The sequence below is a fragment of the Corythoichthys intestinalis genome, chromosome 7 (assembly GCF_030265065.1).
Source record: "Corythoichthys intestinalis isolate RoL2023-P3 chromosome 7, ASM3026506v1, whole genome shotgun sequence".
NCBI classification, from domain to species: Eukaryota; Metazoa; Chordata; class Actinopteri; order Syngnathiformes; family Syngnathidae; genus Corythoichthys; species Corythoichthys intestinalis.
Genome location: NC_080401.1, coordinates 44403029 through 44426924, shown reverse-complemented (window position 1 = coordinate 44426924; position 23896 = coordinate 44403029). Strand labels below are relative to the sequence as shown.

At 39.5% G+C, this 23896-nt stretch overlaps 1 protein-coding gene across 7 annotated transcripts in view; it reads left to right on the top strand.

The window, feature by feature from the left end:
* Positions 1–23896, top strand: part of pip5k1ca (phosphatidylinositol-4-phosphate 5-kinase, type I, gamma a) — an 85549-nt gene that overhangs the window by 21775 nt on the left and 39878 nt on the right. For all 7 annotated transcript variants that reach the window (XR_009063837.1, XR_009063838.1, XM_057840969.1 and 4 more), the window contains exons 2-7: positions 9080–9111; positions 9254–9340; positions 12260–12390; positions 12481–12598; positions 12785–12937; positions 19583–19882. Coding sequence is in view for 5 of the 7 variants with exons in the window: in XM_057840969.1 (XP_057696952.1) it covers positions 9080–9111; positions 9254–9340; positions 12260–12390; positions 12481–12598; positions 12785–12937; positions 19583–19882 (821 nt within the window). In the remaining 2 variants the exon portion in view is untranslated. The remainder of the gene's footprint in view (positions 1–9079; positions 9112–9253; positions 9341–12259; positions 12391–12480; positions 12599–12784; positions 12938–19582; positions 19883–23896) is intronic.

The window sequence follows — 23896 nt, the reverse complement described above, 5'->3', positions numbered from 1 at the left end:
ACCTAAATTACTACCGTGCGCTCTAAACTTGTTTTGTTTAGATGCATACAGGAATAACGTACTAAAGAAATGCCTGCAGAAAATACTTAAATGTAGTTATGTCAAATAAGGACGATTTAAATACGCTACGTGACTAATGTGGTCAACTGCTTCAAAGCTAACACAAAAAAACACAATGGTTAAAAGTATGAGAGGGTAATACATGCAAAAAGTATCTCTGAGGCTGTGAAAAGGTTCTAAATAACTAAATAAAAACAAAAATAGTGAGTACTCGCCGCTTCCAACCGATGTGCGCATGCGTGTGAATGCATATGCAAGCGCCCTGAGCATTGTGTAGGACGTTTCGCCGCGTAGTAAGGAATGGCCAAACACCGGTTAACCTGGCCAATCTTCGACCCACTTTTCTCCAAATTGTCGCGAAGTTTCTCCATTTTCGGTTATCTCTTCTATTACCGGTATTTTCTTCTCTTTTCCTTCTTACCACTTTCTTCTTCGTGTCAGGGGTTCCCTTTGGCCGCCCGAGTCGCGTTCAGCATTCGATTCATTGATGACTGGCGCCATCAAGCGTCGTGAATGGGTATATGTCTAGGCCGCAGTTTTTTTTTTTTTTTTTTTTTTTTTTTTTAGACCGCAGTTATAAGACGACCTCCTCTTTTTCAATCTTATTTCAGTGCAAAAAACATCGTCTTATATTCGGGCCAATACGGTATTTAGTCAACCACCAATTGTGCAAGTTCTCCCACTTGAAAAGATTAGAGAGGCCTTTAATTGTCGACATGGGTAAACCTCAACCATGAGAGACAGAATGTGGGGAAAAAAAAGAAAATCACATTGTTTGATTTTTAAAGAAATTATTTCCAAATTAGAGTGGAAAATAAGTATTTGGTCACCTACAAACAAGCAAGATTTCTGGCTGTCAAAGAGGTCTAACTTTTTCTAACGAGGTCTAACGAGGCTCCACTCGTTACCTGTATTAATGGCACATGTTTTAACTCATTATCGGTATAAAAGACACCTGTCCACAACCTCAGTCAGTCACACTCCAAACTCCACTATGGCCAAGACCAAAGAGCTGTCGAAGGACACCAGAGACAAAATTGTAGACCTGCACCAGGCTGGGAAGACTGAATCTGCAATAGGTAAAACGCTTGGTGTAAAGAAATCGACTGTGGGAGCAATTATTAGAAAATGGAAGACATACAAGACCGCTGATAATCTCCCTCGATCTGGGGCTCCATGCAAGATCTCACCCCATGGCGTCAAAATGATAACAAGAATGGTGAGCAAAAATCCCAGAACCACACGGGGGGACCTAGAGAATGACCTACAGAGAGCTGGGACCACAGTAACAAAGGCTACTATCAGTAACACAATGCGCTGCCAGTGACTCAAATCCTGCACTGCCAGACGTGTCCCCCTGCTGAAGAAAGTACACGTCCAGGCCCGTCTGTGGTTTGCTAGAGAGCATTTGGATGATCCAGAAGAGGACCGGGAGAATGTGTCCGAAGAACACCAAACCCACTGTGAAGCATGGGGGTGGAAACATCATGCTTTAGGGCTTTTTTTCTGCAAAGGGACCAGGAAGACTGATCTGTGTAAAGGAAAGAATCAACGGGGCCATGTATCGAGAGATTTTGAGTGAAAATCTCCTTCCATCAGCAAGGGCTGAAGATGAGACGTGGCTGGGTCTTTCAGCATGACAATGATCCCGAACACACAGCCAGGGCAACAAAGGATTGGCTTCGTAAGAAGCATTTCAAGGTCCTGGAGTGGCCTAGCCAGTCTCCAGATCTCAACCCCATAGAAAATCTGTGGAGGGAGTTGAAAGTCCGTGTTGCCCAACGACAGCCCCAAAACATCACTGCTCTAGAGGAGATCTGCATGGAGTAATGTACCAAAATACCAGCAACAGTGTGTGAAAAGCTTGTGAAGAGTTACAGAAAACGTTTGGCCTCCCTTATTGCCAACAAGGTGTACATAACAAAGTATTGAGATGAACTTTTGGTATTGACCAAATACTTTTTTCCACTCTAATTTAGAAATAAATTCTTTAAAAATCAAACAATGTGATTTTCTGTTTTTTTTCCACATTCTGTCTCTCATGGTTGAGGTTTACCAATGTTGACAATTACAGGCCTCTCTAATATTTTCAAGTGGGAGAACTTGCACAATTAGTGGTTGACTAAATACTTATTTGCCCCACTGTATCAAGGAGAGTCTGTTTCAAATACAGTCGTACCTCGAGATACGATCGCTTTGACACACGATCTTTTCGACATCCGACGTAAAATTTGACACGCCATTTGTTTCTACATCCGACAAAATGCTCGAAATACGACGGTTCATGACAGTGTCGCAATTTCATTGTTTTCCCACAAGACTGACGCACGGCGGATTTTCTTGTGAGAGAAATCAACATGGGTTCCAAGAATGTTAAAGCAGGTGATGGAAAAAGGAAAAAAGGTGAGGCTTACCATTGAAATGAAGATGGAATGATGGAAAAATATGAGCGTGGGGTGCACTTCCATGAACTGCTTGACAATACTCCGACTTCTGTTTGCCATTCTTTATACGTTAAGGTGACAATTATTAGTTAGTTACCATCGCCAAAGAGATCACCAGCTTTGTCAGGTTTTTAATCATTTAATTCAGAACTTGTGCAACAAAACACGCGTCGCCAACTGATAGCAACAACAGGACGTGAAAAGAGAAAGTCAACTGCACTCTCTCACTCTGCCGCGGTGCGTTCAAGTACACTGCACAAAATTCATAATGTATTTGTTTTGCTTTTGTAATTGCTTTTTGCAATAGTAGCAGCAGTATTTATTAAGGATTTCGTAGTCCGGTTAGAACAATAATGATGCGCGTCCCGAATTAATCAGATCATCATCAACGTGTTGCCTTTCTATTTTCTTTCTCTGAGATCATAGGTATTAGCTTTCTTTAGGTGGCCAAAATATGGCTGATCAGAAAAACAACAATTGAAACTCGCCACCAGGGGGATCCAAAACACGTAACATGCAAACAACCTGGCATTTTTAACAGATTTAGTGTAGGTTTTTGGGCTGTGGAACGAATTATTGGAATTATAATGTATTCATATGGGAAAATCCTGCTCGACATACGACCAGTTCGACTTACAAACAAGGTTTTGGGACGAATTAACTTCGTATGTAGAGGTACCACTGTACATCGCCTCAAAGCTGTGTGACAGACACCCCTGCAAAGAATTCCAGCATATGCTTGTTTCTGTACTAGCCAGTGACGGATGCTGGTCTTTTAATGTGAGTGCTTAGTGACTGTCGAGGGGCTCAGCTGCACCGGCTTCTCAGAGGGGAAAGAAACTAAAGTGCCAGAAGTAAAGTCTTCAAACACAAGCAGCTACAATAGAAAAAACACCAGAAATAAGCTCGATTTTTCGCTAGTTGTTTTTAACAAAGCAAGTGTGCTAGGATGATTATGAAAGTCTCCAGTTCAACTCAGAATAATGAAATGAAATTTCCGTGGATGTTAACACGACAAGATCACTGATTCGCTCGTTTCCCTGTCAATCAAAAAGAGATGAAGCCTCAGACGGATCATCTTGTCATCATGGAGACAACCAGAGCTTCCGGGCCAGCCGAGCCCCGCCCACTGCCCATAGACCCCTGGAGATCTGAACATCTGATGGGCGGCATAAACCCAGTCTATAGCCAGTGACTCGACTTGTTTTGCTGGAGTGGAACAATATACTCTTGACTCTGGATACGCACAGCTTCCACAATGTTTAAAGGACTGTGAAGCAGTGCGAATGAAAGAAAAGCATGCAGCATCGTAACCAGTGATGAAAAGCTAATTTTGAACAAAAGTTTAGTGCGTTGTAGCTAGGCTTGTGCCAGTATGATATTCTGACAATATGATAACCTGGTATAATAACCTTAAACCAAAATATCATTGCATCACGGTATTGCAATTACAGCTCTAAAATGTGTTATTTTGAGATATCTGGGTTACAAAAAATAAATAAATAAATAAATAAATAAATAACTTTTTTCCATTGAACAGGATTTTTAATTTCCAAAACATATTAGTAAACTGGAACATAAGTATAATTTTAAGTTAAAATACATTTTTATTAAAAATTCTAAATGAAATTTATATAAATGCAGTTCTTTAGGCCTCAACCTACAGCCACAGCTCAACATTTTTCCGTCAGAACAAAAATAATTGAATTATTTTCCAAAAAAACCTCGCGTGTATGACTCATTATGTCATCATGTTATCTCATTATGTGTGCATGTCATCATGTTATCTCATTATGTGTGTTTACGTTATACACACACTCTCTTTCTCAACACAAACATTTGCCAGAAAGAAAAAAAAAAAACACCGCTAGACTAGGGCTGGGCGATATGGCCTTAAGTACGTGTCACGATAAATTGAGCAGATTTACCTCGATAACGATAAATGACGATAAATTCGCCCAAGCAAACTGTTATATAATTTGAAAATTTGAATCAATGTATGGAATACAAATTAACAGTTTCTCGTTAAATTTATTTACCAGCTTTCAATTTAAAAATTGCACATGCAGTCTAAACATTAAGTATTAAAAAAAAAATCTTGTAAACAATAAGAATTCTTGTGTGAACATTTATAACAGCTTGTATGACTTGAAAAATATCATCACTTGAATTTCATTAAATTCATTCCGCATTGTTATACACTAGATAGTGGCATACCTTTAGATATTTAGAATAGATACAAATACGACACATCCACCCGCCCCCCAGAAATTATACTTAATTAAAAAATAAAATGTTTCACAAACCTTTCCTTTCTTTTATTCGGCTCAGTTATTTACATCTTACGATTTTGGAAATCCTTACAGTATTCAATAAATAATATTCCTGTTCCCAAGCACTGGTCTTACTGTACTGTAATTTTTACAAAAAATAATACACAGTTACTCCCCGTCATCTAGGACGAGCCACTGACAAGACTAGCACTGTCGTGTATTACAAATACTGCTTTGAACACATCTTCACAGACAAAAGCAATGACACAGGCTTAAAGAGGTCAACTTTAATTGTGGAAATCACACTTAATGACGACACGATCTCCTGGTTGAAATAGACGACATCCACTTAATTTTATTGAAGATATGTAATGCTGAGGCAATTTGTCAACTTTACTTTTAAAAAGAAACGTGAACTGTTTATCCAGTAGATGGGGCTCTTGCAGTGTGTCAAACAGTGATTCAATTTAGGGCAATTGTCTTAAAAGTGGTTCATTGTTTCAGAAAGCCTCGGTTTTTCCATCCCTATCTGGAACCCGTTAAGTTTACTTAATGTCGGGTGAAAGTTTGGCGAAGCTAACTTAGGCCCGACTTCATCCCGTTTACTTGTAGCGTTAGCCGCTAGCGTTAGCAGCTAGCGTTAGCCTAACGGGCTTCTGTTTGATTGGCTTCCTGAAAACCATGTGACTCCAAACGTAAGCACACTGTCTGATTTCTTAAAGGGGAATGAACATAGCCGAACAACACAGAGTCAAAGCGGGATGAAAAGACAGTATTTTCTTCTTTTATTAAATTACCGAATTTACCGACATGGTCAAAATTACGTCGGTCATCGTGTAGAATTTCGGTAACGGTAAATTTTCGGTTTACCGCCCTGCTCTACGCTAGACACACTAAACACGCTGGAGTTAACTCTCGTAACTGGTGGGAAACATTCATGACAGTGTTTACTAACCTTTAATTTTGTAGAAATGCGAAATCATATTGGAGTTTTGCCTCCTCGGCAGCCACCCTCCGCAAACATGTTTTACATGTCAGTTGGGTCACGTCCTCTAAGCCGCGGCCATCTGTAACTTTTCTGTAGCCGAAGTGTTCCAATACCAGCGATTTTGTTTTCTTCGATGGGGGGGGATTCAGGGGTTTCACCTCCTCCAGCCATCGTGTAGCACAGCTGACTCACTGACACTGAGCAACAACCGGTGGGGGAGGCTTGTGCCTTACAGCAAGCGAGGGATTTCTCCATGCATTTTTGGGACATGAAAAATAGCGAATACCTTAGGAAGGGTATGACAGAAAATTTTTGTGGTTTTGTACCCTTGACGTCTTCATACCACGGTATACCTTGAAACCGGTAATCGGCACATGTCTAGTTGTAGCGCATATTTAGTCAATGACGTACACACAACAGTAAACATTTTATCACTTATTTTTTTACATTTTGGGGGAAGCTGAGCTTCCCTTTCAGTCTAAGAGCAATCACCTCTAGTACTAGCAAGGTTCTTCTGGATTTGTTGTGTTTTGTTACCAGTGTTGGGAATAACGCTGTTATTTCTGCGTTATTTTTTCAGTAACGGGGTAATCTAACTAATTACATTTTCCGCCGTTACAATGCTGTTACCGTTACTGACGGTCAAAAGCGGTGCGTTACTTGGAATAAATTGAAGATACTACCAGCCGTAGCGAGTCTACTCTGCTCTGTTTATTTGTCATCCAAGACTTTGGGTGCGGTGCGTTCAGGTTCAAGAACAGCGCGCGTACTCCTTATGACTCCAGGCTGTTTGTCCCTGCTCATTCAATGCTTTCCAAAGCTTGCCAACGTTTCTGTGTTTGCTACACCTGCATGCTAGCCTCGTTCCCACCCCCCACTGTCAGCCAGCAAGAATGCTGCTTCCATCTTGAGGACAGCAGACGCTTTGAGGGTGACGGGAGGAGTAGGGGGACGAGGCTACCTGAATGCACCCCCTGGATAGATGCGATGGAAGTGATTGTGATTGGCTGAGGTTAGTCATGTGTCATGGTAAGGCAATCAGAGCCGGTGTTTTCACACACAAACCGGAACAGCGCGTGCGGCAAACACACACACGCTAAACAGATGCATAGGGATATGATGGCAGAGCATTCAGAGGAAAATTTGTCCTTTACGAGGTGGAGATATAAACACTATTTCAAGTTGGTCCAAATTAAAGGAAAGAAAGTGCATGTAAAGTGTAATTTATGTCCCGGGGCAAAGCTTTAGTTGACGGTTGGTAAGCAGTTCAAATCTGTTTATTTTTGTTGCATTTCAAGTGTAGGATAAATCTGTTGCTGGTGAGGTGAAATAAATATTACAAGATTCTATAACACAACTACAACAAAGGGTTTTCCCATTGGCAGTGTATCAAATACTTGTTCTCCCCACTGTACCTGTCTGTTCTTCTCTATTCAACTGACTCGAATACTGCTCAGAAAATTTCAAATTCTTTGACATACAAGAACTTCTTTTTAAAGTAACGGAAATAGTTACTTTCCCCGGTAACTAGTTACTTTTACTATAGAGTAATTCAGTTACTAACGCAGTTACTTTTTGGAAGAAGTACTGAGTAACCATCACATTACTTTTTTAAAGTAACGTGCCCAACACTTTTTGTTACTAGTCTTGCTGGTTCAGAAACCTGCATATGCTGGATTTCTTAGCAAGGATGCTAGCCATTATTCGACTATTATGTATTTCATTTTACGTTCCATGTTGTTGTACAAACAGAACAACCACTTTGCACAGAGTACAGGTGTTAAGTGTGATTGTGTTACAATTCTGGGGTTCATTGTTGAAGTCTTGCCTACAGACTTTACGGAATTACCTTGTTTCCCCCTACTCTTGTAGATGTTCCGGATAAAACAAAAACAATTTGTTTCATTGATAATTATTATTGTACACAATTGACGTTTAACAATACATACATCAATCTGGATCAATATATTGAGTAGTTGAGCACTGATGACTTGGGGGCAGTTTACATGGGGACTCTGCGACACAAAGACGCAATGACTGAGTTGCGGACTCGCCTCGCATGCATATGGTGTCGGTGAAGACGAAAAATTCTGAATCCTACCTCCAAAGTGGAAGAATCCGAATGCGGGGGGTTGGGGGGGCTTCCTCGGCATGCATATCAAAGGCTCCTGCGGCGCGGGACCGCGTCGTTAACGTCAGCACTCGTACACGTCACATTGGGCGTGTGCAGCGGTGCTACTAAACATTAAAAACAGCAAATATGGCGGAATGTCGGCTTTAATTGACTGTTTTAATAATATTTTTAAATTAAATATGTTTAACGTTTCAATTTTTGTGCCTTTTTGAACAAAAGAAAAATGACATTGCTTCAAGTGGGTGGGCATATTTTTTTTTCGGGCTGAGGGAGCTTTGTGGGGTCAAAGTGCATCATTCTCTCGCCCAGTAAATCTGCACTGCCCCCTAGGGCCTGGCATGAATACTGCATCGTTTTCATGCGGAATCGCGACATTGTTCAAATGGAGACGCAAATGCAAATTTGACATTTTTCGTATTCTCGTAGAGTCACCATGTAAACGGCCCCTTGATTTGATCTAATCAAACGAATCAAAATGTAAACCATTGTTCTACATTGTCATCTTTTAGATATGCAGATTTGATGAAACATGTTTTTTATGCAAATGTCTGAAATGTTTCAACAACAAAATTGTCCAAACATAAAAAAAAATTTTTTTCTTTGTTGCTTTTAGGTCACAGGGGTCAAACTCAAGGCCCGATGCTCAGATCCGGCACATCATTTTGTGCAGCCCAACCTCATGTTTCTTTATAACATACCAAAATTGTCTTAGGGTTATTGTAGTATTAGTAGTATTGTAGTACTAAATTGTAGAGTGTCCCTTTTAAAAAACTTTAAGCAATTACAAGTTTTTTCTTACTAGAGTTCAGTCATAATCTTGTGAAAATAATGTGCCTCAAAAAGTGTTCAGGAGCCACAAATCCAAGATAACCTCAAAAAGAAACCAAGTGCAGTTCATGTTACTTTTAATGATGAACTGCTGATCCCCTGTACTTACCAAAACATTAATACCCATAGAAGCTTGTAAACAGTCTCTGGGATTAAATGATGTGTGGAGACCTACCACGTATTTGAATTTTTCTGCTTGATTTGTCATTTTGTTAGAAAATAATCTCAGTGAAGCTCATGATAAATGTGCAGTTACAAATGTGGTGGGTGAAAAAAAAATGTCTTAAACCCACTTTGTCATGCTCATACAGCAAGTGCTGTACTAAATCTGCCTTTACTGTCTTGCTTTCAGATGCTGCAGCAAGGAAAGCCTTCATCACAGAGGTAATTTCAAGTTTCATTCTACTACATATATCAGAGGGTCTCTAGAGACCGTCAAAGCGCGCTGCTGGTTTTGGTACAGTATTTAGTTCATCAAAAACAAGGTTGACGCTTGTACTCATTGGCAGTCTCTCCTTCTTGTCAGATGCCATCCTCTTCAGGGCTTCCTGGTCAGGGGAAGAAAATTGGCCACAGAGGTGTCGATGCCTCTGGAGAAACTACGTACAAAAAGGTTAGTACATGCAATATGGGCTAATTCCACATGATTATAAGTAAAAATGTATAATCTTCAGGGATTAAAAAATATATCAATGAAAAGATTTACCGTATTCTTTGGTCTTGAAGTCACACCAGCCAAAAAAAATGCACATCAAAGAAAGAAAAAAAACAAGTCACTTTTTTAAAATCAGAAACTAAGTAATAACAATGAAATAGAGAACAACAGGCTGAATACATGTCTGTTAACGTAGCATACTAGCAGTATGGCCCAGTGTTGCTCAGGTTTGTGTAATGTGAACGTAATACAAATGAATGGCAGATGAAACATACTTTTCTTAGAGATGCAGCTGTAATGTAGTAATAGTAAAAGGACACCATAAATGGGTTAATGCGCAATCGCTTTTCCATCACTGCGTACAGTATTATGGTGAGCAACATATAGAAGAAGGAGAGAGGAAGTTTTTATGTTTCACACTTGCTGCTCTTATGTCCCATACACCACAAGACCCCAAGAGCCTTTATTGAACAGAAAACACGAGAACATAACAACAGCAACCACCACCCTCAGTCATGGTTGCCACAACTACCCATGAACCATTGCAGGCGTAACACATAATAAATGACAGTCGCTACAGTATGAATACCCAGCCGAAATGAATCCCTTAGCAATATTCCCCAAAAATTGTACATTTTTTTTCCATGCATTGTCTTATTGTGGCGTACTCAAAGTCACAACATATCATCACAGCACATTTCAATTTGTAGATGAAACCGTAATGTTTGAAAGCCAACTGGGACATTGCTATCGCAAGAAACTTGTCTTGCCCTTGTCGCCTCCACAAGCAGGGAGTTTCGAATTAATTTTCTGCACTAAATGGAGGCCCACAGAGATCAGACCCATCTAAGAACACTCCCAGAAACATAACGCACTTGTTCTGTGTAATATTTTGTCAAAATCTGCCCAGTTGTTTTGGAGTCCATACACACACATAGACAAAGTTCCATTATATGTAAGTATAGATCAGCACTTTTCAAACAGTGAAATGCATGATGCATGATGGGAAATTGGGCAACCATGACTGTCAGTGGTGGCTGCAAATGGTATACAGTATGTTCTGCATTGTGTTCAATTAAGCGTGTTAAGATAAAGATCCTCTCCAGTGAGAGAGAGGAATATCATTTTTGCTGTGCTTTCATCAAATGATACTATAGCGACTTAACTGTTCCGTCAAAATGCATGATGGGAAGTTGGGCGACCATGCCTGTCAGTGCTGGCTGCAAATGGTATACAGTATGATCTGCGTTGTGATCAATTAAGCGTTTTAAGAAAAAGATCCTCCCCTGTGAGAGGAATATCATTTTTGCTGTGCTTTCACCAAATGATACTGTAGCTACTTAACTGTTCCGCCCAAATGCATGATGGGAAGTTGGGCAACTATGACTGTCAGTGGTGGCTGCAAATGGTATACAGTATGATCTGCGTTGTGTTCAATTAAGCGTTTTAAGAAAAAGATGGTCTACTGTCATTCTTCCCCACGTCGTACGCCACAATACTTACATTTGTTGTGAAAGAGTTGCCAAAGCTTAAGCCAATAAAATGCGCGGTCCAATGAACGCCTGTGTCCACTCACATTTCTCTGCCTTTTCGCCCTCAATGTGCTAAAACGGCGTCATTGTATACTGTTTGAGGTGACGCATGAACAGGTCATTCCGTGCATGCGTTAATTGTGTCACGTATTTTAACGTGATTAATTTTTAAAAATAGTTAACGCGATAAATTTGACAGCACTAATTATTATTTATTGATTTTATTTTTCAGTATCAAATGGTAAAAAATGTATCTTGAGGGTATTTTTACAGTTTGGATGTGAGTTTTTTTAATTCAGGAAAAACAATGCGTTTTGCCTTTTCTGTTACATACAAAACAATGTTAAAAAAGTTATGCTTTATTGTAAGTTGATCTAAATTACTTCTTTTTTATATATTTAAAAGTACGCAATGCAGAGGTGTACTTATAATAATTTTATTGACAAATGATGCTATTTACAGTGGCGGCACAGAGTTTGGGGAGGGCGGTGTGAATGCAGCTTGAGGGCTGTCAAACGTTTAAAATTTTTAATCGCGTTAATCACAGTTTAAAGATTAATTAATCATAATTAATCGCAGTTAAAATCATCTATAAAATATGCCATTTTTTCTGTAAATTATTGTTGGAATGGAAAAATTAGACACAAAACCCGATATATACATTCAACATACTGTACATAAGTACTGTATTTGTTTATTATAACAATAAATCAACAAGATGGCATTAACATTGTTAACATTCTGTTAAAGCAATCCATGGTTAGAAAGACTTGTAGTTCTTAAAAGATAAATGTTAGTACAAGTTATAGAATGTTTATATTAAAACCCCTCTTAATGTTTTCGTTTTAATAAAATTTGTAAAATTTTCAATCAAAAAATAAACTAGTAGCTCGCCATTGTTGATGTGAATAATTACACAATGCTCATGGTGCTTAAACCCATAAAATCAGTCTCACCCAAGCGCCAGCAGAGGGCGAAAAAACACTAGAAAACACAAGTCACAAGTGGACATGACACTGTGCTGTCATTTTAATCTGTTTGAGCGGGGCATGTGCATTAAATGCGTCAAATATTTTAACGTGATTAATTTTAAAAAATTCATTACCGCCCGTTAACGCAATCATTTTGACAGCCCTAATTTTTTTGATACCTCAAAATACTTCCAAACCGCAGAATGTTGGCTGTGAGCCAGTAGTTTTGCTTCTCACCGTGTTTTGATGACGTCAACACAAGAGGACTTTAACTGGAATTTAACTAATTTTAGCTTTTTTTGGCACTGAATTTTCTGTCACATCTCTAATATTTTATCACTTCTCTGAATCACTACCCTCACCCTCTTCTTTAGACCACATCCTCAGCCCTAAAAGGAGCCATCCAACTTGGCATCGGCTACACGGTGGGCAACTTGAGCTCTAAACCAGAGAGAGATGTGTTGATGCAGGACTTCTATGTTGTGGAGAGCATCTTTTTTCCCAGGTATTTAACATGTATCAATTATTGCATTTCAAATGTCAATATAGCTTTCATAACTGTGCTTTGATTAAGCTTTGTTTTTCCTGGCTGCAGTGAAGGGAGCAACCTCACCCCAGCACATCACTTCCCAGATTTCCGCTTCAAAACGTACGCTCCTGTGGCTTTCCGCTACTTCCGAGAGCTGTTTGGAATAAGGCCGGATGACTACTTGGTAAGCGTGCACCGGTAAATTACTTTAATTTAATGCGACCAGATGGGAGAAACAGGAGGCATTCACGCACAGGATTTCAGAAAACTGCAGTTGATGGCTTATCTGGTGTCAAAAAATGGATGAAAAGTAGTCGTAGTATTAAGAGTTTCACATGTTGATAATTAATATTCATTGTGTCCTACGCAGTATTCGCTATGTAACGAACCACTGATCGAGCTGTCCAATCCCGGCGCGAGCGGCTCCGTCTTCTATCTTACCAAGGACGACGAGTTCATCATCAAAACGGTCATGCACAAGGAGGCCGAGTTCTTACAGAAGCTGCTGCCGGGCTACTACATGGTAGGAGAATGTGCAGCATGTGCCAACTGTGAATATACAATATAAGCCTACACATACCTCATTCAATGCCATTGACAGTGATGGACGTTCAACCCAAGGGTGTAGGTTTGCATAGGGAATGTAGGGACATAACACTATCAACTTTTCAGGATGCTCAAATTGTCCCCACCAACCTTTAAGGAACCGGATATGCATTATTTAATGAGTTCAATTCAGTTTATACAGGTAATTTAGATTGCCTTGTCTTCCCCTATGTTGTAAGGAAAGATTTGACCCTACCATTATTAAGTGAATTATTTTCATTGTATTCAAACTTACATTTACAATCTCTTTTCACTTGCTGAATGCGCCGGTCCACCCCTAACACACACACACACACATGCTCACACTCGCACAGCCCCGATAGGAATATTTGACGACAACATGCCGCCTCCTCCACCGCCTTCGAAGACGAGGGATATTAGAAGGTTTTTTTGGCCAGCAGCAGCCACTGTAAGTAATTTAAAAAGACGCCAATGTTGTGGAGGTGGAAAACACACCACTAATTTTGCTGCTGAAAGTCTGACCTGCATCAGAGTAAGCATAACATTAAACTGTGGGAACTTCTGCAAAAGTAGAAGTAGGAAGCTGCTTTGAGAATAGTGTCCTACTGTTTGTGCTTTGGCATATCAATTAATTACGGTAGGTTCATATTCGTGAGAAATGTAGCCCTGACCCCTGTTCACCCAATCTGTTTTGTCTTATTAATGTCCCATCACGAGCAAAAAGTATGCATGCATTATGGTGTTATATCGTCCCTACCAATGTTGAGACCAAACCTACGCCCTTGGTTCAACCTAATAGCATACCACACCTTGCGGTCTGCACGTAACACGTCACGTTTGCTCATTAATATTCATGACGTTAGCAACTGTTGCTAGGGGGGTCAAACTCGCATTTGTCCCTCATGCTAGATGCATGTAAATGGTGTAAGAACGAAATGTATACTGAGTTAAACTTACCAATTCTGTCTGACAATGATGTTGCTGGTGCCAAATTCAATGGTAAAGATGTGGAAGAACATACAAATGTTCAGTTGGGTGACCATATTTTGATTTCCAAAAAAGAGGACACTCAGCCCGGCCTCAAGATACTTGAATTCTACTCAAAGTTCACTCAAAGATGTCTATATCACTTTAATATATTTAAAGTGTGCCCCCTCACTCTGGATGGGAAAATGCAGTTTGAAAATAAAAAAATAAATAATAATGACCAAAATATAATATATATATATAAAATGCAGACCCATGGAAATGTAGTCCAGTCAATACACATACACACAGTAGGCTATTTGCCAACTAAACATTTTTATAAATTACTATCACAACAATTGTCCTTGACAAATTATTATTCCCATTCAATTGATATTCTCATTCAATGTTCTAGATTGCACACAAACAAAAACCGAAGTAAACTGACAAACTATTCAACCAGCATGTTTCCAAACGTAGCAGTTCAAAACTACGTTTCCCATAATGCCTAGTATGGTTTAGCTTACTGATAGCTAGCGGAGGGAAAAATCAAACTTTGCTAGAAAAGTTTACAATCATTGGCAGCGCAATGATGCGACACCAAATGGGATTTTACAGTCAAAGCTCCGACAGAAGTCAACAGTTGCCATTATTTACGTATTTATCGTTAAAAACTTAACAACTGGGCAGGCGTTGTGGCTAAATTGTCAACCCAGTAGATGGCGGTTTTGCCTCATGATAGGGGTAAACTGCCAACAAAAACAAGAAGAACTACTCCTTCCCTCCCTTCTAGTAGGAGCCATGTCAACTGCTGCCACCCAGCGGCCGGAGGGATTCTCTTCAAATTGGTCCCGTGAAAAATCATAAAACCCGGACATTTTTATGAATTTATAAAACCCGCCCGGACGACGAGGATACTACGTGAAAGTAGGACTTGTCTGGGCAAAAGAGGACGTTTGGTCACCCTAGTTAAAGAGATGGCTTGAGTGTCGAGGGCTGAAAAAGATAGGAAAAAGCGCCGACCAGATCCAGAAGTAGCTTTTTTATCGACACCTTTTTCTTTTTTGCATTGCCTTATTCCACTGACGATGACATTCTCCTGTTTCAACAAGCTAGCCTGTGGTGGCTACCCTTACAACCACAATTTAGTGTTTCAAAATTTACTGTAACTATTTGTGATATTTTTGTGGACATGTAAACTTTGGTTAATGTTTGTCTGAACGTTATGGGATTTGATTTTCTAATTTGAGGTAACGACCACAGCTGTTTAAGATCTGGCACCTACCATTCTGGAGGGGGGATATTTAAGTTGATTTAATTATAGTTTGGGGTGAATTTTTCACTGTTTAAATGCACATTAGTTGATTATTGTTGGAAGGTGATGTATGTCATTTTTCCATCTGTTGTTGTTTAATTAAGTTGACAATGTTTGGTTAATTGGTTGTCATACCTCCCTCAGGTGGTCATTAGTAGTCTGTCCTTATTTAAGCAGCCCCAGAGATGGGTCTGGAGGTCATTTTGATTGAAGCCTCTTGTTATGTTGACCTCTTTTATGTTGGGCCCAAGACGTTTTTTTAAATTGGTTTCTTTTGTGACTTTGTTAAATTGAATTTTCACCTAAGTTTAAACACCAGTGTCCATGTGTATGTTGGGTCCACTACATTTGGTGGCAGTGGTGGGATTTTTCTAGTCAGACTGGTGTATTTTCTCTCCGTTTTCCTCCGTTTTTGATCATTTTTGTACCATTCACCCTCAACTATGCCCGTAAAAGGAAGCAGAAGGACAAAATTGGGTGGAGGAACACAAGCCGACACCAAGCCTTGAAAGCCTTCGAATTCGTACGTCTCATTCCTCACTCGGCAAATTGATTTCTTACCCTGAAGGTTACACGCGCTGGCTTCAATGTCTTGCCTGCCGCCGAGGACACTGATGAAATTCAGGTTGAGCCAAGTGAATCGTCGCCACCGAAATCCACTCGTATGGTGGCTCCTCCTATTCCAAGCAGCCCTATTGAATCAAAACATGATGTTCCATACTTTAGGTCGGAGATGGCCAACAAGACAGACTGACTGCGCTTTGTGTGCAGTGGGATACCAAATTGCATGATGAGTCGATTCCTGAAGAAATAAGAGGTCACATTTGTACAACGGTGGGGCAGGCCAGGCTGCTCATGAAGGAGCGTTTTAACCAGTTTAGCGGCCTGGTGGATGACTGTGAGCTCCGCCTTGGGAAGATCACCAAGCGCACTGACCTGCAGGGCAAAACAACAGTAACGTTGTGTGCACTTCAAGATGCCTCGGAAAACATATCAGAATACTACACTTAGTTACGTACATTACATTATAAAAGAAAACAATAAAATGCATAAATTCATTTACAGAACAAATCCCAAGAATTGCATGTTGTTTCAGGTCATTTATAAAAATTTAACGTCATTTGAAAGAGTCGGAGATTTGTTGACGCACTGAAAAACTGGACCAACAAATAACACCCCTGACATTTAAAAAAAAAAAAAAAAAAAAAAAACTGTTGAAATTTGCGGCACAGGGGGAGCAAGCAGCCAGGATCAAACTGTATTTCAACATGCCAAAAAGACAGTTTCATTTACTGTCTATTTTCAAAACAGTGGCGCCACCAGGGGGTGGCCAGGGGAAATTGGTTGGCCACCCCACTGGCCACCCCGCTTGCCAATATATCGTTAGATTGTTGTAGCATCAGTTATGCATTTCATCCCAAATGAATGCTTTTTTTTGGTTTTGTTTTGTTAAATGTAGGGCTGTCAAATTTATTACATTAACGGGCGGTAATTAATTTTTAAAAATTAATCCTGTGAAAATATCACAACGCATTCGTAGTACGACTCATTCATGCATTGCCGCAAACAGCCTACAATGGCGCCGTTTTACTTCTATATAGAGATAAGAGGCAGTAAATTGTGAGTAGAGCAAGTGAGTGGAGTAGATAAAAGCATTCATTGGGGGCCGTGCTTTTAATTCGCAAAAGCTTTCGTCATCTCTCCCACAGCAACTATAAATATTGAGTTGATCTTTTTCTTAACACCCTGTTGTGTATCCAAAGCAGAGAAGATGTAGCATTTGCAGCCACCACACACAGTCATGGTTGCACCACTTCCCATCATGAATTTGGGCAGAACAGTTAAGTCGCTACAGTATCATTTATTGAAAGCTCAACAAATACACTAGATGGCAATATTTAGTCACAATATACAAACTCACATTTATCCTTTAAGAATTACAAGTCTTTCTATCCGTGGATCCCTTTCACAGAATGTTAATAATGTTAATGCCATCTTGTGGATTTATTGTTATAATAAACAAATACAGTACTTATGTACAGTATGTTGAATGTATATATCCGTCTTGTCTTATCTTTCCATTCCAACAATTTACAGAAAAATATGGCATATTTTAGAGATGGTTTGAATTGCGATTAATTACGATTAATTAATTTTTAAACTGTGATTAACTTGATTAAAAATTGTATTCCTTTGACAGCCCTAGTTAAATGTACATCTTATGCCTAATATATACATAACACAATAAAACAGAATTGTTGTGGAACTCAAAATGTTGACTGGACAGTTAAGGACTATGCACATTAAATCATTAGTAACATCAAGTATTACACAATACACCAAATTATATCAGTAGCCGTGTCCTTAAGTCTTTCCGATAGTTTTCCCCTGACCTTTTTACTGCAATAATATAATGAAAACCTGAAATTATGGCTTTTAGTTTTGGCCACCCCAAGATTTTAAGTAGCCCCATCTGGCCACCCCTATAAAAAATTTCTGGAGGTGCCACTGTTTCAAAAAGAAGGAAGATGGTTCAAAATGAGTCAGAAAAGCACAAAGAAATGAAAGAAAAGAAAAGTCCCACAGGATGGCAAGGGGGCATTTGCGTGTTGTTTTCAGCACCTTTTTCTGCGTACGTTCCGGGACCTGTGCCCGTCTCGTCATCCCTGCTCTGTCATATGTACTTTGCGTTCCAACTTCTTCTGATTTACAAATGAAGCACTGCAGGCAACCAATAGTTCCTCAAAAGGATTCCAATGTTGATGGTTTTCAAGCAGTCTATTACAATCCGGTTTTGGTCAACTGGAATACTAAACACATATAACAATGAAATTATACACAGAGTGTATTTAAATGCAAAACCGATTTGTTTTTCAAACACCTGCTAGCTTTATGCTATTATAAAATGAGATACCATTCACGTGCTAACGAAAATTAGCATCAATTCACCTCATTTTACTCACAAACTGACACACACAAAAACGGACATTTCCATTGGAGCTTCTTTAAAACTGGTAGTTAAAAAAAAGCAATACAAGTACTGTGTTGAAAAAAAAACTGAAAAGAATCGAGATCAGACGATATGGAAATGAAAATCGTGATACTTTTTGGTCTGATCGCCCAACCCTGCTTTTTGTTTTCAGTACAGATTGTTTAAGATTATCAGTTAAAAATATACCCCATCTATTCACCAAGTTTTAAAATCCTGAAAGTAAACGGATCAGACTTTGAAAAAAAAAAAATGTAAGTGTTTTTTCGTTTATTTTTAACTCATTGCCCAGCCAAAATTAAATGTCTACTGCCGCCAATAGAAGTAAATGGGTCATTGGCACTCCATAACATTAATGTCATTAAAGCAACACTCTGTTAGGGAACGTCATGGAAAGCATTTTAATTTTTCTCATGCAGGTTTAATGAGTGTACTAAAGCATTTTTAAGTTTTATCCTCATGAAATCAAAACATATGCAGTTGTTCATTTCCAATTTCATCAAAATTGAATATAAAAAGTTTATAAAAAATTTTTTAGTTGTGTAAAATATTTTTGGGAGATGAACAAAGTTGTATTGAAGTGTTAATTCACATCTGATGACCAAATAAGAAATCGGTATTGCTGCCATCCTCGAAAGCTCTTGCAGGAAAATGTTGAAGTAGGGTGAGGCACTTCATGTTGAAAAAAGCAGTACAGTACTTTGCTTTGCTGATTATAAACCTATTGGTGAGGCGTTACAGATTTTGTGTTGTATCATAAAAAAAAAGTGATTGTCCACAACTGCCCTTTTTCACCTATAAATGCATTTACATGAATCTTCACCATAAGGTTGTAGATCATAGCATTTCTGTTACTGATATCACGGTTGACAAATACTTCAGCCCTGGAGGTGGAGATCTGCTAAAAGAGATAAAACCCATGTCAAGGTCAATAGAAACACACTCACACTGAAGGACACAAGAAGCAAATTAGTAAGCGTTGCCGCATGCAGTCAACTCCACACGTCTGCCACAGCTGACTGATTTGACGGTGGAGAGTCGACTAAGCGGGCTAGCTCTGGGCTGCATGCAGATCACGGTGATGTAACCGTCACCCCTCTCTCTCTCTACTGTGTGATGCACTCCATCACACGCACACACTTCTTATCACTCTCCCCGCCGTTCTCACTCTCAGCGCAGCTTATTTTCCATTTTATCTTTGGCACGCGTGTTAATCCACCCTCATGTGTTGGGTTGACCAGCTTCTCTTCTAGTTCTGTATGAGTTTATAACTTTAACGTATTTCCTTGATAACAATTAAAATTGTCACAAATCATGTTCTCTTCCTCCAGAACTTGAATCAGAACCCTCGCACTCTGCTGCCCAAGTTCTTTGGGCTCTACTGCGTCCAGTCCGGAGGCAAGAACATCCGCGTGGTGGTGATGAACAACGTGTTGCCCCGTGTTGTGCGCATGCACCTCAAGTACGACCTGAAGGGCTCCACATACAAGAGGCGAGCGTCCAAGAAGGAACGCGAGAAGGCCCGGCCCACGTTCAAGGACCTGGACTTCATGCAGGACCTGCAGGACGGACTCATGCTGGATCAAGACACGTTCAACGCGCTGGTGAAAACGCTGCAGAGAGACTGCCTGGTGAGAACGGGAGCGAAGCTAATAAAATTAAATGTCATCTTCAAATGCCATTGACTGTGACAAATGTCCAATAATCATGTTAGGGTCATACCAAAATTGGAGACATTTTTTCATCCCAACCTTCAAATTTAAAATACCAAAACATGCAGTTTCTGAGAAAATTTACTCATCCTCAGGCAAAATGTAAAAAAACAAAACAAAACAACAAAAAAAAACTAAGAAAAGAATACTTGAAAATCTTTTCTTTTGTTTTGTTTTTTAAATAAGTCTAGAGTACCCCCTGAAATTACAATTTTCTCTCATCCCACCCCCCTTTAATGACCCTATTGAATCCGTTAAATTAAATGTGAATGTCACTTTCTAATTGTTATTTATTGCCATCTCCCATAACTGGGAATTTTTTTAATCAAAACATAATGTTTCAAATGTTGTTAAAATTTGTGGAACGTGTGTCCCACAACATATACGCAACCGGAGGTGGGTAGAGTAGCCAAAACTTTTACTCAAGTAAGAGTATTGTTACTTCAAAATAATATTACTCTAGTAAAAAAGTAGTCATCCAAAAAATGTACTCAAGTACAAGTAAAAACGTATTTGGTGAAAAGAATACTGTACTCAAGTAATGAGTAACATTGTGAGTAACTGCTTACGATGTTTGATTATTATTATTTTTTTTTTTTTCAAACAAAGGTTTTCTTTTTTCAGCACAATGTTATCTATATGAACAGTTATTTTTATACTTTGAAGAAGAAAAAGACTATAACCTACAACATAACCACATTAAGCCAAATAAATCCCCCGCCCCCCCAAAAAGAGAAAATTCATTGAATTCCGTCGAGAGAAAAAAATACAGAAATGAAGCATCATTCGTCCAAAGAGCATGAGTGCCCATTTCTGGAGAAAACATATTTCCTATTGTGAAACTAAAAGCATCATATCTCCAGTTTTCAGTGGTCAATCGGTGACAAATAAAAACTGGGAGAGAGGTTAAAGTCTGCGCGTTCGAGTTATGTTGACGGCAGCACTGTATGTAAAACACTTAATTTTTACGGTGCTTTAATGACGTGATTGAAGTGATAGATGTGATTGAACAGGCCAGGGTGATCATAGACTAGCAAGCTGGAGTCTGATTGGTATAATGGAGTCATGTGATTATTATTGTGATGTCTCTTTGGGGAAACTGGTCGTGCCAATGTTGGCGTCTCTGGCACAAAAAAAGTAAAATCTAATATGTAGAATAAAGAAGAAAAAATGTAACGGCTAGTTGAGCCCAAACTAGCGGAGTAAGAGTAGCTTTTGTTCTTCACAAATCTACATAAGTAAAAGTAAAAAGTATGGCTTAGTAAAACTACTCTTAGAAGTACATTTATCGTCAAAATTTACTCAAGTAAATGTAACGTTTGATTACCCACCTCTGCACGCAACATTATAAGTTATTACAGTAGACAAAGGAGAAATCCACTAACAATTTCAAAAGAACATAGTCAGACGAGCACATATTGTAGCGTCTAAAAGGACGCCATGAAGCAGATGACGTTGGATGGAGTCTTGTTGCCATGTTCGGCCGCTCATGTCTCTTGTGGCTCGCTAGGAACTCTCTTGTCTCGTGTCTGTCACGTAGCCGGAAACGCGCTGGGCCAAATATACAACATCTCCCACACAAGTTCTGTGGGTGAATTATGTCATATAATAAAGGGTCACCACAGCCAACTTTGTGATGATAATACACACTCAGCAGGAAAGGCAGTCCATTATTTTCAGTTAAACCCACCTAGAAACCATAAACTATGTTTAAGAGGATGCTCGACTCGCTAAAGTTGATGCTAATGCTAACGCAAATGCTATGGTAACGCGAGAAGTTACATGTAATGTGTGATGATCTCACAGCACAGACCTTTAAAGGCTAAAACAACATTGCATATTATCTCTTGCCAAGATAAGAAAACAAATCTTACCATGTGTTTCCAAACAAGCAAGATGGAGCGCAGCCTAGCTTGAAACACATCCTAAACTCTGGCGTGGAGAGTGAGGGAGAGGCGCAGTACATTTCGCATGAGTGACACGACTCAAACACTTCTACAGTGCAAGTTGACATACTCCACGTACAATATTAAAATGTCACGCATTGTAAACATATGACAAAAACTATGTTCCACTTTTGTCTCATTGTTGTCTCATCAGTTGAAAACTGGTATTTCTCTCGTTATGTTTTAGTCTCCCAAGCCACATTTTAGCTCGTCTCGTCATGGAAAAATTGTTCGTCGAGGAAATATTTTTGTTATCGTCATTGTTGACGAAAACAATACTGCTTGATAGTCTTGAAGTTATTCAAAGGAATTTGAAAAGCAATTTTATCTCCTAACTTCTCCTTTGTTAAATGCCTCAATCTCTTACCTATTTACTTTAGTAAGTTTGCCCTCGAACAGCTAGCTTCTTCTGAGAAAAGCTAACATTAGTACAGATTTTCGGCCACTACTGTGATAATGCCAAATATTGAGCTAATCGTCTTTTTAATTCAGAGAATTTAAAGCGGAAATGTGAAGTAAGGTTGGCCAACCATGTTTTTGAATAATATCAATGGCTAAACAATTATAAGCATATTTTCGTTATTTTTTTTAACGCAACCCTTCCAGATTCTTTGTTTAACCCATAGCAACGCCCTTGACAACGAAAATGCTTTTCTTCGGCAATCTTCGGAAATTACGTCACACTGAGAAGTGCGAGGGAAGTCCGCCATACACACAGTATTGTTGCATTGCTTCTCGGTAAGATGCCACGGCGGTGTGTGGCGATGTTTTGTTCTCAGTCAAACGAAAAGTTGTATGAGTGGCCAAAGGATAGCAGGGCACGTAAATGGACATCTTTCGTTTGCACGAGGCGAATAAATTTCACGCCATCATCGAGTAGTGTTCTCTGCTACAAACACTTCCAAGATGCCTGCTTCCTTAACCGGTCTGCTTATGATCAAGGGTTTGCCAAAAATGTAAGTGTGATTTTTGGATAGCTGACTGATGACTTTGTCAAAGCAGAGCTGCCAACTGTTGTGGAATGAACCGTAGAAGCTAGCTACGTTAGCCAAAAGCTAACTTGTGGCAATCCCCGATCATAGTTGTTGTTGCGTTTGCTAGGTTAAGCGTGTTTAAATTGTGCGTCATCTACGATCTTGTCCGAAAGGGTTAATCCACTATTATATTACTATATAAAGGGGTGTGGATGTGCATATAAGCAGGTCGGTGCACGGTAATTCACGGTCACGTTGCCGTATGAGAGACACACCGCCAGTGAGTTTGTGCACATTTATTTGTATTTGTATTATGTTTTAACACCTTCATGCTTCAAGCATTGCATTGCATTTGTACGGTTCGGCGTTTCTTTCACGGTGATCGCTTGATAGGCTTCTAGTTTGTGTTTTACAAGAGCCGCTGACAGGTGACAACTAGCGTGTTGGCTTTGAGTCAATCTCGCAGCGAATCAGCGAGCGGCTCAAGTCACGCAGTGAATCATGGGAAATCGGGACAACACTGAAGTGGTGCTTTGTAATCTGTTCGCTTGTGTGAAAAAACTACATTTCCTCACCCCATTAGACGCCACTTCCTGCTGAGAGCCCCAAGCTGTGCTCGTACTGTTAGCTCCATGTGTTAATAAAGAAACAAAGTTGTCAGCACGCCGTGTGTTCGATACCTTTGTCAACAAAAAGCTCATAACAAGACACTATGCACGATCCGTTTAAGAGATGCTGGGACTGGAGAGCTGTGAGTAGTAGCAGGCGAGAGGAAGATGAGCGAGAAGCAAAACTTCGCGGTCGAATGTGGTGGCAGTCCGCTATTATTTTGTTTTCTTATTGTTGCCACAATAAAGTGGAGAAAGCTATCAACGACTCATCTGCTTCTTTCCCTTCAACGTTTTTATATTATTATTTTTTTATGCACGAGAGCTGCCGGATCTGCCAAAATGAACATGAAGTCTGATTATTATTTTTTAAACAATGTCATCAGATAGACAAAAACATAAAAT